This window comes from Paroedura picta, chromosome 5 (assembly GCF_049243985.1).
Source record: "Paroedura picta isolate Pp20150507F chromosome 5, Ppicta_v3.0, whole genome shotgun sequence".
NCBI classification, from domain to species: Eukaryota; Metazoa; Chordata; class Lepidosauria; order Squamata; family Gekkonidae; genus Paroedura; species Paroedura picta.
In genome coordinates this window covers 107,834,004-107,853,938 of record NC_135373.1, presented here as the reverse complement: position 1 = coordinate 107,853,938, position 19,935 = coordinate 107,834,004, and the positions used below count along the sequence as shown (strand labels likewise).

The window sequence follows — 19,935 nt, the reverse complement described above, 5'->3', positions numbered from 1 at the left end:
TTCAGCATGGTATTCATGGTCAAAGAGAACCCCTTTCCTCCAAGTGTGGTGTAGTGGTTAAGAGCAGCAGCTTCTAATCTGGAGAGGCAGGTTTGATTCCCTGCTCCTCCACATGCAGCCGGCTGGGTGACCTTGGGCTAGTCACAGTGCTGTTCTGACCAAGCAATCCTGTCAGAGCTCTCTCATCCTCATCTACCTTACAAGGTGTCTGTGTGGGGAGAGGAAGAGAAGGTGACAGTAAGCCTCGTTCGGGCCATGGAAAGCAGGGTATAAAACCTCCTTCTTTTCCCCCCAGGAAAACCCAGTTTGTATTATGGTATAGTGGCCCAGATCTGAAACCAAGATGCTAAACCATCTGGGGCAAACTTTTTGTACCCTGCTTTATATTACCAGAAGGAGTCTCTAAGTGGCTTACAATTTCCTACTCTTCCTCTCCCCACAACAGATAACCTGTGAGGTAGGTGAGGCTGAGAGTGCTCTGAGAGAACTATGGACTGGCCCAAAGGTCATGTAGCTGGCTGCATGTGGAGGAGTGGGGAATCAAAGCATCTAGCTTAGAGGCTGCCGCTCTTAACTATCACACCAAACTGACTTCATTGTAAGATTTTTTGGTTAAGCCTCCATTCTAGCCAGTTCGCTATTTAAAATTTGCATACATTAAAAAGGAATTGATGTAGGCAATAGCCATTTATTGCACCGTCAGCTAATCAGATGAAGCAAGTGCTAATCAAGTGCAGAGCGTAATGTAGCACCAGAAGTATTCACATTTTACTTAGTGTAAGTTTTTTTTTTTTTAAAGGTACAAAATAATTTACAGTTTGCTTGGTTTCACTCAGGGTAATTTTTAAAAATTGTCTAATGAGAACACATTGTGCTAATTTTCATATGCAGATTCAATTAGCATTTAGTTAATTATCCTTTACAAATGAGGATTAACTTAATTACATAACACTAACCTCTCAATAACTCTAAAGGGTAGGAAGGCTCCTTTTATTAAATTCGTAAGGCTCGTATGTGTTTGTTAAAATCTGAAATGGCACTCACATAAATTAAGCGATATTACCCACAGAGGACAACCATTAGAGATGACGATCAAAGGAAACACACTATGTACATGGCTTTTTAAGACAGCTTGGATACAGACTCACACGTTCAGCTGTCTGCTGACATCCAGAGCAATTTCGGGTTTATGATAGGTGTACTTAATTAAAGGACTAAAAGTTCAGGTTTAGTTATGGACTAGATGTTTATGTGCTTATATGTGCAATGTGAATCATCTACAACAGCCATTATATGTTTACAAGATGGGGCTCGTCAGAAACCTTGGGGGTGAGAGAATGAATGAATGAATGAATGAATGAATTAATTAATGAATGAATGATTGGGAAATCTTTTCAACAGCACCATTCTCCTCCTTCAGGACACTATACTCTATTGTGGGTTTCGTAATACATTTTTGTTTTGCATACAGTGTGGAGTCTCTGACTATACAGAAATCCCTGTCTGTGGTTGGCATCCTATTTCACTGTCTACTGTGGTGTGATACGCAGAAATCCCTGTTTGTGGGTGGGTCCTATTTCACTGCCTAGCGCCTGGATTTTGGCAATGAAAGGAAGAAGTTAGAGATCCATGGAGACAGATGTGGCCACAGATGTGGACTTCAAAACCTGGATTGGGAGGGTATCATTGATGGTGACATGAGCATGGTGTGAGATTTAGGACTATATTAAACCTTGGTGCAAATATAGTTATTTTGTGCTGGGAGGATTTTTTTTTCTCCTTAATCGGGAGGGAGAGAGCATTCAGAACTGCAGGGTACCCCCCTGATTTACAGCTCTGTTCCAAACTGAATAGTCTGGTTAAAGAGAGCCTGAAGGCAGGTCCGTGGGGAATACAGATAGTGCTGACTACAACTGGGGAAATACCTGGAGATTTGGGAGCAGACCCTGGGGAGAGTGGAGTCTGGTGGGAAGAGGGAGCTTGGCAGGTGTTTATTTCTGTCCTCTGAAGCTGCCATTTTCCCCAGGAGAATTGATTTCTGTAGTCAGGAGATCAGTTGTAATTCCGGGAGATCTCTAGGGTCCACCTGGAAACTGGCATCCCTAGTTGCAGATAAAGCAAGGGCCCCCTGGAGCGTTTCCTCATATGGTGTGCAGATGCATGGGATCCAAGAGTTGTGCATCACCAATGCAAGGGATCCCAGGAGACATCTCCCAAATCATGTATTGGATAGCAAGATGTCTCGGGAAGACCCTGCTTGGCTTGGTCATTCCACATTTGAAGAGAAAAAAAAAAACAAATAGTGCAATAGGAAAAGAATTTTGAATGGTAGAATAGCCTGTTGGGTCTGGAGACCTGTTGAGGACCAAGCTTGAGTTCTGAGGCAGGATCTTAATCCTGCGCTGCAATTAGCCAATGTGCAGCTGGATCCCAACAGCTGGATCCAGTCAGTGAAATTGACCAATAGTGCGCTCTGGCAGGAAGATCTTTTGTTCTATATGTGTATATATGTCGGGGCTTGGGGTGGGTTCTTTGGTTCAGTCTTGGTTCAGTTTTTGCCTCTTGTACCATCTAGCTGGGGTCACCGTAAGGAGCTGAAACGCATTCCCAGGGTCAGGTCTCTGAACTCATGGATTTAACCTAACCCCTACACATTTGCATTCAGCTGGGTGGAGGAGGGGGCTTTACTTAAGAGGAATGGGAAGGCAACTGTAAGGCGCTTTGAGCCTCCTTCGGGTAGGGAAAAGTGGCATATAAGAACCAACTCTTCTTCTTCTTCTTCTTCTTCTTCTTCTTCTTCTTCTTCTTCTTCTTCTTAATGTTTCAGTGAAACCGATAATTCTTGAAGAAGAGAAAACATGAGGATCTTTTTACGAGCCAGCTGTGTACAGAAAGGTTTGTCCTTACGCTACAGGATGAAAGGGCTAATGAGAAAACCTGACACTTCCTTCCTTAGGGGCTGTGAACTTAATAGGAAAGGAGGGAAGGTGGCTAGTTGCCAGTTTTTAAAAATGACCCCCCCTCACATACACACACACACACACACACACACACACACACACACACACACACAAATTTGTCCTGGTTGCCAGAAGTTTTTTAAGCCCCTCTGCAATGCCATTTTTATTCAGGGTGCCTGTTGAGTTGAATAGCACCAGTTTGGTGCAGTGGTTAGGAGTGTGGACTTCTAATATGGCACGTGAGTTCGATTCTGCACTCCCCCACATGCAGCCAGCTGGGTGACCTTGGGCTCACCATGGTGCTGATAAAGCTGTTCTGAGCAGTAATATCAGGGCTCTCTCAGCCTCGCCTCCCTCACAGGGTGTCTGTTGTGGGGAGAGGAAAGGGAAGGCAAATGTAAGCCACTTTGAGACACCTTCGGGTAGAGAAAAGCAGCATATAAGAACCAACTCTTCTTCTTCTTCTTCTTCTTCTTCTTCTTCTTCTTCTTTTTCTTCTTCTTCTTCTTTCCTTTCATTCTCTTTGTTTTGCCTTGGGGTAGCCTCCTTTTCTCCATACAGCTTTTGGCTACATGGGTATGCAACCCTTGGCAAGTGTACTGACAGAGATACATCAGACTGTGGCACTCCCAGATTTTTGCCCAGGGATCCAGGGAACTGGCCGCTCAGCTGGAGTAAGCCGTGCGGATGGCAGCAGGCATGGCTGATGCCGGCCGTTGCCTTTCTGTCATGCACAGCCGGCAGCAAAGTCCATGGCAAATCCCTGAGATGCTGGAAGTGCTGCTGAGGCTCAGCATGCTCCAAGTATGTCTGGCCAAGTATGACCCTCACAGCATTGAATTTGCCAGAGCACCTACATCTTCATGGGTAAACACTGCATTGCGTACATACACACACAGCAGTTGGGCCTGCCTCTAAGTTATGGGTACAGTTCCATGCTTTGCTTTCCAGTAGAAGGACAAAGTTGGTTTCTGAATGATGGTGAGTCAAACAAAGACAGCCACACTCTCTGACTATCTTGGCCCATAGCATGGGTCTCCAGCATGGTTCCTGCAGGCATCCAAACACTAATACCTTCCCTGGTACCTACTAAGTGTTTCAGAAAGTGTGTAGAGCCAGGTAGACCCACACAGAACTGATTCTAATTCTGTGCTCTCTCTCTATGTTCATACAGGGCTTTTGGGAAAACCACAACAAACTGATAAATGAGTATGGACCTGCCTGTGGGTAAGATATACTTGTTTAATTGACTTATAGTGTCATTGCTTCTCTTGATTTTCTAGTTGGCTCAGTCTGAGTGGATTTAGTAGTGAATTCCAGGCTTGTTTCCAGCCTTGTCTAAGGTTTGGAAGAAGATGATATGGTACCAGTATCAGGATTGTTAAGCAATATCTGAATTTTAATATTTCTTTGAGCAGATGGGAGTGCTGGCCACATCGACGCAAATTCAGTGTCACTCATTTACTCATGCTTAGTTAGCTACCCTTATGGTAGAGTTGTAGCTAGTAAAAGGCATGTGAAATTTTGAAGGAATGAGGGGAGGGAGAATCACTGAAATTTTGAACATCGGTTGAACTCTGATCCAAACTAATTTGGAGCTGGAGTCTTGCAAAATACAGCTTCTGTGGGTGAACTTGAGCAGCTGAAGTTTTGTAAAGACCTGAGGGTGAGGGCATAATATGGCCCTTAGCCATGTGATCAGCGTGGCTTCTTTCTGAATTCACAGCTGAAATCAAATGTGCATATACTGACAAGTCCAAAGTTGACTCTTGTCCCTCCCCATCAGAAACTGACCAGGCTAAAAACAAAGGCTAGAATAGTAATAGTAATAGTAATAGTAATAGTAATAGTAATAGTAATAGTAATAGTAATAGTAATAGTAATAGTAATAGTAATAGTAATAGTAATAGTAATAGTAATAGTAATAGTAATACGAGTTGGTTCTTATATGTCACTTTTCTCTACCCGAAGGTGTCTCAAAGCGGCTTACAGTCGCCTTCCCTTTCCTCTCCCCACAACAGACACCCTGTGAGGTGGGTGAGGCTGAAAGAGCCCTGATATCACTGCTTGGTCAGAACAGTTTTCTCAGTGCCGTGGCTGCATGTGGGGGAGTACAGAATCAAACCCAGCTCACCAGATTAGAAGTCCACACTCCTAACTACTGCACCAAACTGGCTCTCAAAAGAGCCAGGAAGGGGTAAAGTTTCCAGTTATAATGTTGGCCGTGATTCCTGCTGACACCTTGTACACAAGAAAATATTTTTTAACAAAACTGTTCATTTTAAAAGGCACCAGGCAAAGCTTCTGCCTGAAATGCTGAAGAGTAACTATTGAAGTTATGTGTAACCTCACTCCCTGGCATTTGGTACTTCTCTTCCTCTGACAGCCGTATTGTGGTCAGTTGGCTCCACCTTCTGTGGTGGCCATTTTGTTGTTGCACCCACTACCCTGTGTCAGAATTCCAAAGAGGCTCAAAAAGGCTGGGGATCCCTGGCCTATTGCTTAAGAAGCCCTGATCTGGATAGCCAAGAATAACCTGATCTCATCAGAAGCTAAACAGGGTCTCAGAAGCTAAGCAGGTCATCCCTGGTCAGTATTTAGATGAGTGTCAGATTCCCCCTTTGTTCCCATGATCACACTTGGCATAAATAAGCAATTTATTGAAGAAACAATACAAGACTCAGGATTATTCTAGCTGAAACTGATTTGATAGGGAACACATTGATTATTATAACCCCAGGTTCCCAACACTTACTGCCATAAACACGCCCCAGTTAAAGAAGGTGGAACTTCCCTTTTTCTCAAGGAAAAAGCAGGTTCCACTGGTCACACAGAAAGCACATGGAACTCCTTGCACCCTGGTGTACTTTACATCATTTGCCCCCAGCCAACCAAGGCCCTTTGATAATTCTACCTTCCCCTCTCCCATGAACTCATCCTGTGGGAAAGAATTTACTAATTAGACTACACAAAAACACAAAAAGAAGAAAAGTGGTTGCAAGCAGTTACATATTCAGCTATGACTTGAAAGCAAAACAAAAAAAAAGTCTAAGGATGAAGAGCTAGAAATTCTGGGTATCAAATAAGTTCATGGGAGAGCAAATGATCAAAGGTTGAACTTTACCTGAGCAAATTCTTATTCATATATTTATTCGGGTGGTTAGAATGTGCACATGGATCCAACTGAAATGTAAGTTTTGAATGAAATATTTTGGTTCTGAGCACATTTTTTATTGTAAGGGTAGATTTCAGTATTTAAGGAACCCGTATCAGTGCTGGATGGCAGAAATGAGTTTTAGCAAAAAAAAAAATTTTAAACCAACCAAAAAAACTTTTAAATGTCATATTTCTGTGAAATACCAAATATTCCCAAGAGCTACATTTGTAATCATTTTAAGCCCTTCTTTCTGACGAGGAAGAGAGACATGCTAATTATTTTAAGTGCAATTTTCCAGGTACTGCAATATTTTAATTAGTGCTGAAATGTTGGAAAAGAAATTCTCACTCCATTTATTGAGCTCCTTTCCCCCCTGTTATTTCAGTGTATTATTCTGTCATTCTTGGGGATAAAAGCAGCTCCAGTTCCTCCTGATACTGTTTTCCTCAGGGAGACTCAAAGAAGAAAATGAGTAGTCTCTCTTTAGCCACTGCCTTGCCAGTACTTCATAACAGCTTCCTTTTCACCCCTTGTTATGTTACAGTTTTATGTAAATGTACATATGTCCATAGGGTTGCCAGCTCTGGGTTAGGAAATTGCTGGAGATTTGGAGGGTGGGGCCTGGGAAATGTGGTTTTTGAGGAGGTGAGAGAGGGCAGTCTTCAAGCAAAGGTTGGATACACACTTTTCTTGGATGCTTTAGGATGCTTAGGGCTGATCCTGCGTTGAGCAGGGGGTTGAACTAGATGGCCTGTATGGCCCTTTCCAACTCTATGTGATTCTATGATTCTACGGACTTTAGCAAGGTATAATGCAATACTCTCAACCTCCCAGAGCAATAATTTTCTCCAGGGGAACTGATCTTGTTGCTTGGACATCATTTGTAATTCCAGGAGATATCCAGCTACTGCCTAGAGGTTGGCCACCCTATTTGTTCAAATTCTTAGGTACTTGTCATTTGCATGTCATTATTTCACCCAATTTCACTCTTGAGTTCGGGTGGGAGTAACTCCATTCCTGACATAAAAGTAAAGCTCTTTCTCTGTTCTCTCCTCTCTGCTTTTTGAAGAATGGGTAGACGACTCTCCTATAGTTTGTGAACAATTTTTCACTCTCTCTACTCCTTTACTACTGAATTTTTATTCATCGTGCTATTTTTAACACAGTGATGTCACAGCTTTCCATTTGATCATCTTTCCATTTGATCATTTGATCATACATTGAAAAGATTCAAGTTCTCTTCACCTATGCTTTTTAAAAATTTGTACAATTAAAATTTTCAGTATGCAGTTTTAAAATGTACTATGAATGCAAGAAACATGCACTGCAAGTCTGGGTATCCTACAGGTACACTAGAAAGTATTGGCTTATTTAGGAACATAATAGACCTTATGGGGATACGTGCAGGTCCTGCCATCCTGTCTCTGCCCATGTCTCCTAGGTAGGTCACTTTTTTAAAAAGCTAGATGTGACATAATCATGATAGTTTGCCCCTGGGACTCCCAGACCTTACTAGAGCTATGCCATATTTTTTTAGTTGTGTTTTTTTGTTTTGTTTGAATCTATTGGATTTTCCAACATTTTGAGATTTCTGAAAATCCTGGATCCTAATACTAGTAAAATATTTGGACATAACATTTTCCAGAAATCTCAAAATTTTGGTCCAATAGACCCAAAAAGAAACATACTTAACAAAAAAAGCCAAGGCAAAGCTGAGCTGGTGGGAGACAATCTTCAGGAGAAGGCAGCCCTAAGAGGTGCAGCACAAGAGATCCTGGCGGAACATTGGTTTTTTTAACATCGGTTGAACTCTGATCCAAACTAATTTGGAGCTGGAGTCTTGCAAAATACAGCTTCTGTGGCTGAACTTGAGCAGCTGAAGTTTTGTAAAGACCTGCAGGTGAGGATAGATCTAATATCAGAAGAGAGAGCATAGTATGGCCCTTAGCCATGTGGTGAGCCTGGCTTCTTTCTGAATTCACAGCTGAAATCTCACTTTTCAGAGTCCAGGGCTGAATCTGCACAGAGCTTTTTTTCCTGCTTTCGATCCTACTGAATTCAAATTGATTTGAACCCGAGTCTTTGTGCCCCCCCCCCCCCCGACTTGAAACAGAAACTCATCTACACAAGGCTGTGAGCGGGCGAGTGAGGCAGCAAGCGGGGGTCGGGGGGCTCCTTCGGGTTAATATATATATTAAAGATACTCTGAGACCATCACCTCTATATAGCAGAATTCATAGGAATTCTTTGAGCAGCGATACAACCTAAAGTTCCTCTTCTGTAAGGATCATTCCTGTGTCTGCCATTCCTTCTCTTTCTCTTCTTAGCTTCCCAGTTTTCTTTTCTCACTATTTTGCAGTAGTTGTTTTTGGGGCTTGGGGCTGGGAGTATTTTACCCATTCCTAGCTTGCTTACTCGCCTCTTTATTAAATTAAATGGCAGGGCCAGAGGGATAGTTAAAGACTGCCTTGCTGTTTGCTTGCTTAAAAACCCACAGAAATCAATAAAATAATATCATAAAAACCTTATATAAATTTGTTGCAACTCCACGTAGAATAGTTAAGAGGTGCATATTTTTTTAAATATTCAATGTTGCTCTTTCAATCGTGGTAATTTGACAGCAGGTGCCAAAACTGGATGTGTGTGTGTCTGTGTGTGTGTGTGTGTCTGTGTGTGTGTGAATGTGTGTGATGCACAGAACAGCACATATCTAAGTACATATAGTGAAAAAAGATTTCAGAATTAAAAGACTTCATAAATATTTTTAAAGGTAACAATATTGATGTATTTGCATCCTCCACTGGCTAGAACACTGAATATAAGGAATAGGTTTATTATTATTTTTCTAAAGGAGCCTTTTTGGGTTTCCTGTCACAGTTTGGCCTGACCCCCTCTGGCAGGATTGTCAAGTGCTCCCTGGCCAGCTTGAGGATCAAGCCTGGAGGGGGGGGCAGGGGGTGACAGGGATCAGAGAGTCTACCCTCCAAAGCATCCACTTTCTCCAGGGGAGCTGACCTCTGCCATCTTGAAATGAGATGTAATTCCGGGAGTGCCTGAGAAGCCTTAATAGGTGGCTGAGAGGGACCAGGGAAGGACCAGCACTGCAGAAGTGCTTACATCTCTGCCAGTATTGTAAGATCAGCACCAGAGGCCATTCTGCCGGAGCCTGCAAACCTTGCCACCAGTTCCTGAAATAGCTACCTGGTCTCTGCCAGGCAGGACTTGAACCCAGGACCCTCTCCCACTCCTCAGGAATGGCAGTGGCAGAAGGTCTGGACTGAATGGCACAGATAAGATGAGGTGTCAGATGGGCTACACACAACCCCACTGTGGGACTAGACCAGGGGTAGTCAACCTGTGGTCCTCCAGATGTCCATGGACTACAATTCCCATGAGTCCCTGCCATCTGCAGGACCACAGGTTGACTACCCCTGGACTAGAGCACAGGATGTTGAAGGTAGTAATTCCTTGCAGGATCCTGGCCAATGCACATTGCAGCCAAAGGAACTCCAGCACCTGCCAGCTGTCCTGATGGGATATGTTACCTCCTGTCCCGCTTAAGCTGAGCTTAGAGGAAAGAAAGCCCTGCTGGATCCACAAGCCTTGTATTACCAGTTTCAGGCTTCTAGCCTGGCCATCCCCGAGGCTTGGTGTCGTCTTTAGCAGGAAAGGGGGCTCCAGAGGAAATTGTTATTATAGTGCCCCTTCATCCTGACTTGCCCCTTTAAATTGTAGTCCTTGCTGCTGAACACTGTTTTGGTTAGGAAAAATCTTCAGGGAACATCATCATGAAACTGTATGTGATACTTAGTTACTCCTAGAGTTGCCAACCTCAAAGCAGAGTTGGCAATTCTCTGGAATGACAATGGATCTCCAGGTCTCTGCTGGTGACCAGTGGGGATAAGAAACATTCCTAGGCCTTGTCGCCAGCATCATACAGGAAGTGATGTCATCATGCCAGCCACAGCCAGGTGTGCTCTAGTATTTAGGCAAAAACTCTGTGGTAAAGCTGGCATCCAGAGTGACACATGGCGCTGTTGTGATGATGTCACTTCCTGTGTGGATGCTGGCAACAAGACTTAGATCGTAGAGAAAATGGCTGCTTTGCAGAGAGGATTCTATAGCATTATATCCTGCCAAGGGCTCAGCTCTCACCAGGCTGTACCCCCAAATCTCCTGGAATTTCCCAACCTGAACGTTGCAACCCTAGGAGGCTTTGTGGAACTGTTTAGTGGTCCTGAGCTTCTTCAGGAATGGATTGAGCCTTTTGCTGTATGCTAGGAGCAAAGCAGCTGTGCCTTCCTTGAGCTTGCCTCTCCTTCATTAGACTTAACTAAAGGCCATACTACATGGTACATCTACCACATGATTGCCACAGGAAATTGCAGCAGGATGACAGCTGCAAGCTCCTCATGGGAATACAATCCAGAGACACCACAGGGGCCTGTTTCAGATTGGCAACACTGCAAAGAGGAGGAAAGGCTTTTGCTTTTGCTTCTCCCCCACAATGCTGTTTTCCCAGCCCAAAACAGTTATGGAAGGGTGTTATTTGCCTCAGCAGGAGGAGAGGCTGCTTATACAAGCACTGATGTTTCCCCTCCTTAGGGATATTCATCTGTCCACTTCTATTGCTGCATTTGACCAGTTTGTGAAGCCTTTTAAAGTTTTGCTTTTGGTGTTCTCTCAGTTATACCTTCTTTCTGCCCTATATTTTAATTAGGGTTGCCAAGTCCCTCCTGGCCACTAGTAGGAGTAGGGATGCCAGTCCCCAAGTGGACCCTGGATACCCCCCCCCCCCCGAATTACAGGTCATCTCCAGACTAAAGAGATCAGTTTCCCTGGAGAAAATGGCTGCGTTGGAGGGTGGACATAGCATTATACTCCATTGAGGTCCCTCCCTGTCCCAAATCCTGCCCACTCCCGCCAGCTCCACCCCCAAAGTCTCCAGGTATTTCCCAACCCAGAGGTGGCAACCCTAAGTGGAGAGGCTTGCTGAACTCAGCTGGAAAACTCTTGGAGATTTGGACATTGGGCCTGGGGAGGGCAGGGATCTCAGTGGGTTACAATGCCATAGGGTTTACCCTCTAAAGCAGCCAATTTCAACAGGGAAACTGATCTCTCCAGCTTGTTGATGACCTGTAATTCCAGTGGCTCCCCGGTCCCTACCTGCAGATTGGCATCCCTAGTTTTAATTGAAGTTTAGACATTCACACACTTTAATTTTGGTTTTAACTTATAATGTGCTTTTACACAGCTCTGTATTCTGTTGCGAGCTACTTTGGTGGCCCTGATTGGGCTGAAAGATGGATGGATGGATGGATGGATGGATGGATGGGTGGGTGGAGATAGATAGATAGATAGATAGATGTTCTCTTTCTACCAAGGCTTGGGAATTTTCTTGAGCTGGGCCCTTTGGGAACTTTAGTGGTCAGCCCTCAGGAGCTGTGCTTGATATCTAAGACATGCACGAAAAGCGAACAATTAGATTCTTCTGTGATTTACTTAGCTGTTCAACAAAGATTCTCCCTCATTAAACATGCAAATGTCGACACAGTAATGGAAGCTCATGACATTTTAGCTCAGCTCCACTTCCTGCTGAGCCATTGGGCCATGAGCCATGCACACAGATTTTTCTTTACATCTATGTAAAGAGCTGGTCCGTTATAAAAATGGATCTTCAAGGAAGGGGAATGGATCATTTGTTGGCAGAATTTGAATGGGAACACTGGGATACTTAAAAATAAATTAGTTGTATTTATAGAATCATAGAATCATAGAATAATAGAGTTGGAAGGGACCTCATGGGTCATCTAGTCCAACCCCTTGCACTATGCAGGACAGTCACAACCCTATCGCTCATCCCCTATGTATAGAAAGAGGAGAGAACAAGACCTAACCATTTAGCCAGCAGTTATCTTCAGTCATTCTTCTGTTCAACAACTGTTCTTGAGGCAAGCAGGGAAGACGTATGCTCAGAAAGTAGGGAATCAATCAGTTGAGCCAATCAGAACACTGGAGGAGATGAACTGATAATTATCTGGAAGTTCCTATCCTATCCTATCCTATCCTTCAATGCCCCCTGCAGGACACCCTTTCTGCCCAATTATGCACATTGCAGATCTTGCATATTCTGACATCATCCTTGGGACTTTTTGCTCATTGATAATGTATATATATTATATATATATTTTTTTTTAATTGACACTTGAATCATCATAGATAATTTTCTATTTCACCACCACGACTATTTAAGGTGCATCTTTTCAGATGTTAAAGTTACCTACAAGATAAATGGCTTCGTTTTAGCAAATAGAGTCTGTTAACATTTAGAGTATAAAGAAATAATCTTGTTTGCAGCTGATGATGATAATTGAGCATCATGTACATTTTTAACAAGGAATTTGGTATCATTTTGGTCTTCGTTTATTGATTTACAGGACCACCCTAAGCAGAGTCATATTCTTCTAAGCCCATTAAAGGTAAAGGTAGAGGTATCCCCTGTGCAAGCACCGAGTCATGTCTGACCCTTGGGGTGACGCCCTCTAGCGTTTTCATGGCAGACTCATTTTACCGACCTCGGAAGGATGGAAGGTTGAGTCAACCTTGAGCCGGCTGTTGGGATTGAACTCCCAGCCTTATGGGCAAAGCTTTCAGACGGCTGCCTTACCACTCTGCGCCACAAGAGGCTCTTAAGCCCATTAATTTCAATCAATTTAAAAGATTGTAAATCTGTTTAGGATTGCATTGATAATCCAGGAACCTCCAAAGTAGCCATTTGCTCTAGAGAAACTTACCTCTGTGGTTTGGAGATTGGTTGTAATAACGGGGGTTCTCCAGGCCCCTCCTGTAGGTTGACAATTTATTAAGCTCTATATTAAGCATATTGTCAAAAAAGTAGAATACTCACTTAGATGATGATGTGCTGATTGCTGTGGCCAATGTCATATGAATGCCAGGAATTCTTCCTCCCTTTCATAGGATACCAAACCCCCTCTGAAATGCTGCTTCTAGGGGACAGGGATTCCCCAGGGATAACTTGGAGGGAAGAATCAGAGGATAGGGGAAATGGATGACTGTTATTCTCTCAATGACTGAATCAGAATCATACAGAGCTGGAAGAGACCATAGAGGGCCATCCAGTCCAGTTCTCCTTGTGGGCTTAAACTCACACCCATAACCCTGATGGGTGCTCATCCAATTTCCAGTGAAGGAGACCCCACCACCCTCCAAGGCAGCATGTCCCATCTATGAACAGCCCTCACTGTCAGAAAATGCTACCTAATATTTAAGTGGAGCCTTAATTAGAATCCACTGCTCCTAGTCTTTGTCTCTAAAACAGCATTAAACAAGTTGGCCCCCTCTTCAACAAGTCTGCGTTGTATGTCGTTAAATACAGCTATCATATAACCTCTTGCCCTCCTCTTTTCCAAGCTACACGTACCCATCTCTTTCAACCTCCCCTCGTAAGGCCTGGATTCCAGACCATCAACTATCCTAGTCACCCGTCTCTGAACACGTTCCAGCTTGTCAATATGCTTCTTGAACTGCAGTGCCCAGAACTGGACACAATCATTCCAAACTGCATGCGTGGAAATTCTTCGCAGAGTTCAAGCCCAGTTCAATGTCCAGATTATGTGTAAGCAGAATTGCTGGGCATCAGAATAAATCAATATATTTGTTTGCATTTCATTAGTTTCTAAGTGCCATATGTTATTCTTACACACCGTCTGATCTATTGGGATTTTCAGAATTCGTGCAGCCTAAAATGGCAGGAGTGTCACTGCTCATCCTCTCCCTGTTCTTCCCTGATGATCTCAGTTGTTTCTAATGCTGGTAATGAATGCCATATAACACCATTATATGTAGGGCCAGCTTTGAGGAGTTTGACCTCATAATCTGGGGGATGACATAGCATTTTGCTTATTTCAGATTGAATACAGCTTCCCAATACATGTGAAAAGGAAAAGATCTTAAGCATTTTTTCATCCTTATCATGAAGCATGTTGAATATAGATCTTTGAAACTGGAGATTTTATATTATTTTTTTTTCCTAAGGTCACTCGAATAATTTCCCTGATATGATCACAATTGTTTTCTTTTGTGTGTGAACTGGTTTCCTTGACAACAGGATGTCAAATCAACTTTTCAGCTTTAATCAAGTCAAAACAATATATTCCATCTATTCTGAAAGCCTTCAAGTCTTCAGGAATTATTTCAGCCAAGGTTTTATAGGTCACAATTGCAGGTTCTCCCACTACCCATCCCCAACCTTCAATTATCGGCATGGATTTATAAATCATGTCTGCATTCATATACGGAGGGTCCACATTGGAGGGGGAGAATGTACTGTTTAGCGCAAAAAAAAAAGAAAAGAAAAATGAAGACATTATTATGACTGTGTCTTAATTCAGCTCATTTTTCTATTACAGATCTCAGAGAATTAGATGAGTAAATATAAGTATTGCTTTGCAACTAGACCTAGACTCCATCGAGTCTTGTATGCTACTCAGAAGGTGATCCAGAGAATGGCAAATAGCAATAACTGTCCTATGATTTGTGTCTAGTATTTGGTATACTGTCTCAGAGTACGAAGACTCTCATTCTGGCTAATATGGCTAGCAACTACTGATCTATATTTCAAATTAAAAACTCGACTTTCCTTTGGGCTTTCATGCACTTTGTTGTAGGTTCTCAGGTTTTTATATTTGAGCATAAATCTTTTTTTTTAAATCAGATATGACTTCATTAAGCATATCGCAAGCTCTATATCCACTTTCAACCAAGCCTTTCCATTCATGGGAAGCTCCTTTCATCGGATTGCCAGCTCTTGGTTGGGAATTACCAGGAGATTTGGGGGGAGGGGCAGTAGACTGAGGAATAGGGCTGCCAGCTTTGGGTTGGGGTATGCCTGGAGGTTTTGGGGTGGAGCTGTGAATGGGCAGGATCTGGGGCAGGGAAAGTCCTCAGTAGAGTATAATGCTATGGAGTCCACCCTCCAAAGCAGCCATTTTCTCCAGGGGCACTGATCTCTGTCACCTGGAGATGAGCTATAATTCCCAGGAATCCCCAGGTTTGGGGACTGGCATCCCTACTGAGAAGGCCAAGGTGTAGGAAGGGACTTCAGTGGGCTATAATGACATAGAGTTCACCTTCTAGAGTGGCCATTTGCTCCAGAGGAACTGATCTTTGTCAACTGAAGATCAGTTGTGATAGTGGGAGGACTTCAGCCACTGTCAAGAGACTGGCAAACCTAGGGGGAGTATTATAGCCCCTTGATGGTTAATTTTGCCTTTTCTGTTTCCCAGCATGGGTTTTTTTTTGGGGGGGGGGGGAGGTCCCAGAGCTGTGCACAGCATTTTAAATGTACGCTTATATAATATCAAAATGGACTAGGCAGTAATTCAGAGTCAGTCTACTTGAAGAAATCTGGATGAAGTGAAACATTATTTTAAGCATGAAAGCAGTCGTCCACTTACAATGCAGCTGCCTCATTAAAATGTCTCATTTGAAAAAGTCAGTTGTTGGAATACTCTGGCTAGTATTCAGAGCATACTACGTTTAGTCTCCATGGCTAGCGTCCACGGACAGGCCTATCTTCTAAGAATCTAGTTCCCATTTGAAGCCACTTATGCTTGTGGCCATTGCTATGTCCACAGATGTAAATTCCGTACTTTAATTGTTCATTTGAATATGATTTTATGAATTTAATTGTTCATTTGTTTGGCCTGAACCTATTACCTACTCATTTTATTGGATAACCCCAAGTTCTAATGGGAGAGGGTGAAGAAGATCTTTTTATCAATTTTCTATAAAGTAAAGGTAAAGGTATCCCCTGTGCAAGCACCAAGTCATGTCTGACCCTTGGGGTGATGCCCTCTAGCGTTTTCTTGGCAGACTCAGTACAGGGTGGTTTGCCATTCCCTTCCCCAGTCATTACCATTTTACCCCCCAGCAAGCTGGGTACTCATTTTACTGACCTCGGAAGGATGGAAGGCTGAGTCAACCTTGAGCCAGCTGCTTGGATCGAATTCCCAGCCTCATGGTCAGAGCTTCAGACAGCATTGCTGTCTTACCACCCTGTGCCACAAGAGGCTCTTCCATTTTCTATAGACCTTGCATAATTTTATAAACCTTTATTACAGGGGTCCCCTTTGGCCCCAGGGGAGCCATACTGCCCACCAAGTGGTTGGGACAAGTGGAGATATTTCAGTTTCGGGATGTTTATGATATTATGCGGAGAGTGGCTCTATTTAATGTGCAAAGAGCTGAGCGATAATCTGACTATCTAAGTGATATTTTTGATTCTGACTAAACTGGATTGGCCTGCATAGCTCAAATGCTTAATGTACCTTCCTAAATGGAACTTCTATTTATGTAAGTCTCCAGAGCTTTTTGGTTTTAATGCATTTGTATGATTCAGGTGGAAGTTAATAATAACATCAAATTCTGATCACTTTTTAAAAAATCATTGGTGCTCCTGTCAAAACCTAACCAGGACCTCTCTCTGCAAGGAACCCCCACCAGCAATTTAGAACAAACTGCCATTGTTATCAGGAATAACAGTAATGGTTATTGTTTGTCTTGATGTTTTTAGTAATCCACTTCCTCACATTCTCTTTTTGTTTACTGTCAAGGTATATTTATTTTGCCAGGACATGTTCTTCTTTCTGTTTAGCCTTGTTGGGAAGACTCTCCACATATAACAGGAAGCCTTTTTGCCTTTTGCCTTGTGGCTTGCATAACTTGAGTGCAGACATTGCTTTAAATGTGGTGGTACTTTAATCTGACTTGAGGTATGAATACTATCTTGGCCTCAATTACTGTAGTTTTGAATGGTAACTGTGTTCCTTTGATTTTTTGTATTTTACTGGGTTTCTGAAACGCAGGCATGTAGATCAGAAAGGGATCCAGGGATCTCCTAGTCCAACCCCCTGCACAATTCAGGAAATTCGCAGCTACCGCACTTCTCCCAGTGACACCCCCCCCTTCTCTGCCCAGTATATTTCTTTGGCTAGTATATCCAAATTATCAGTTAACATAAATACCAGTTTACCTAACTTGGCTTGGAGGCTTCTAGCATTATCATGTAGGCCCCCTATACCTCATTTCCATCTCTAAGGGTCTCAGACTATGCTTGAGGCCAGATAGAACAAGTGCTTACCTCACTGCCAAAGTAGAGAACCTGCCTCTCTAGGAAGATCTGGACCCCCCCCCCTCTCAAGCTTACTGAAGGGGGCTGAAACAATGTATATGAGGTTTAAAATGACTTACTGGTTTTTAAAGATTTGATTGTTTTGACGTGTTGTTACCCACTCTAAGCTACCAGGAAGGGCGGGATATAAGAATAAAGTTTGTTGTTGTTGTTGAAAGAAAAAAACACCTTTTAAAAATTCCCATCCTTTGGACAAAATTTAAAAATTCTCTTTCCCTGACCAGCAAACTGATATCCTCTTATTCTGAGGAGACCCTTCTGAGGTTGGGTGGAGGTTGGCTTTTGGGAGAGCACTGGTGTCATGTGCACTGGGTCCCCTTGAGGACTCGAGCCACTGCATTTTGAACCAGGTGAAGCTTCTGGAGCAGTCTCAGGGGAAGCACTACAAAGAGTGAATTGCAGAAGTCTAGTCTAGAGGTTGACCATTGCACAGATCACTCTGACTAGGTTCATTGCTAAGAGATAGGTCACAAGCTGTCCTGCCTGGCACAAGTGGAAAAAATGCCAGGCAGGCAGTGTTCATGATCTGGGCATTCAATTAAAAGGGAGGTATCCAGACTCACACCCAGCAGTGTAGATTGCAGCAGTGGGAAGGAGATAGGAGAGAGGGGTTTTTTTTATTTAAAAAAAAAACATTCCCCATACCACTAGGGAAAAAAAAATATGAGCAGTTGACTATCTCCCCATGGAAATCACAGCCCTAAGAAGGGGCGGGGGAGTCCTTTAACTGGATTTACATATAACATGCAATCCCACCTTGAATAATTAACCTTTGGGAAATTGATGAGCTCGGTTTTCAAATGGAAAAGAGTGCAAAAGGTATATAGACCCCCCCCCCCAAAGAGCTACCTATTTTTTAAAAAAGTTATCTTTCCCCCTTTTAATGCCTGATTGCTTCTCAAAAGGCAATGCAGGTGTTCATCATGTTAATGCTTCTTGCCATGGGGAAAAAAATGGCCCTTTTAACATCTGTTGCAGATTGTGGTTTTTAAAACCCATCTCTTCATTGTAATAACCACATGAGCTGAATACAGTAATTTCATCTGACTTTTAAAAACAGCATTCCTTGGTGTTTTTAAAATGTGTGCCAGTACCTTTCTTCATTTACTTCCCTATAGGGTTATTTTCATGCAAATATATAGGATTTAGATGTCTATCCCCACCCCCAAAAAAACATTACTGAATCCCATATCAGTTTTGCATGGCTTTGCTTTAGTAGTCAGTAGATCCTAGGATCCTTTGGGTTCTGATATCTAAACCTCAGCCCTGGTTTCAGTAGTAACCATTACTGTTACTGCACTAGGGACTTCCTTCCTGCTCTTTGGTTACTAGAAGAAGGAGAGTTGGGTTTTATACCCCACTTTTCACTGCCTGAAGGAGTCTTACCATTGCCTTCCCTTCCTCTCCCCTCAACAGACACCCTGTGCAGTAGGTGAGACTGAGAGAGCTTTTGACAGGACTGCTCTGTAAGAACAGCACTATCAGGGCTGTGATGTGGCCAAGGTCACCCAGCTGGCTGTATGTGGAGGAGCGGGGAATCAAACCCAGATCGCCATATTAGATGCCACCACTCTTAACCACGATGCTATGTCCTTAACCACTAGACCACTCCAGGCACCTTAATATGGTGAGATCCACAGATAAAGTGAATGTAACTAACCTGTTGTAAGAGCTGGTGTGTAAAACCTGCATGTGGTCATGACACGGAAAATCATATACAGACTGCATGCAGCCTACTTAAGAGGTCATCTAGTCCAATCCCCTGCACAGTGCAGGAACTCGCAACTACCTGCCCACCCACAGTGACCCCAGTTTCATGCCCAAGTGATCCTTTCACCAAAAATCTCCAGAATCCAGCCTAGCCTGGAGGAAATTCACCTGCCATCCCTCAGTGGTGATTAGCAATTCCCTGGGAAAGCAAGGAAGGGTCACAAGAGACAAACACTGGCACCTCCCTTCCTGCCCACCCACTCACAATCTGCCTAAGTTCATAAAAATCAGCATTTCTGTCAGGTGACTATCTAGCCTGTGCTTAAACTTCCAAAGAAGGAGAACTCACCACCTCCCGAGGAAGCCTTTTCCACTGAGGAACCGATCTAACTGTCAGTAACTTCTTCCGGATGTTTAGCCCAAAATTCTTTTGAATTAATTTCAACTCATTGGTTCTGGTCCAGCCCTCTGGGGCAACAGAAAACAACTCTGCTCCATAATCTATATGACAGCCCTTCAAGTATTTGAAGATGGCTATCATGTCACCTTCTCTCCAGGCTAAACAGACCAAGCTCCCTCAACCTTTCCTCATATGACTTGGTCTCCAAACTCCTCACCATCTTTGTAGCCCTCCTCTGGACAAGCTCCAGTTTCTTGACATCTTTATTTAGTTGCGGTGCCCCAAACAGTACTTCAGGTGAGATCGTACCAAAACGGAGTAAAACCCCATGTGATCTGGACACTATGCTTCTTTTAAGACAGTCCAAAATCCCATTTGCCTTTTTAGCCATGGTGTCACACTGCTGACTCATATTCAGTGTATGGTCTTCTAAGACCACCAAATCATTTTCATATGTACTACTGCTGATACAAGTCTCACCCATCCTATAGTGATA

The 19,935-nt window shown here is 43.2% G+C and overlaps 1 protein-coding gene across 6 annotated transcripts in view; it reads left to right on the top strand.

Annotated features, from left to right (window-relative positions):
• The window catches only part of TBXAS1 (thromboxane A synthase 1), a 272,497-nt gene that overhangs the window by 101,402 nt on the left and 151,160 nt on the right, over positions 1-19,935 (top strand). For all 6 annotated transcript variants that reach the window (XM_077339797.1, XM_077339793.1, XM_077339798.1 and 3 more), the window contains one exon: positions 4,135-4,187. In XM_077339797.1, coding sequence (XP_077195912.1) covers positions 4,135-4,187 — 53 coding nt within the window. The remainder of the gene's footprint in view (positions 1-4,134; positions 4,188-19,935) is intronic.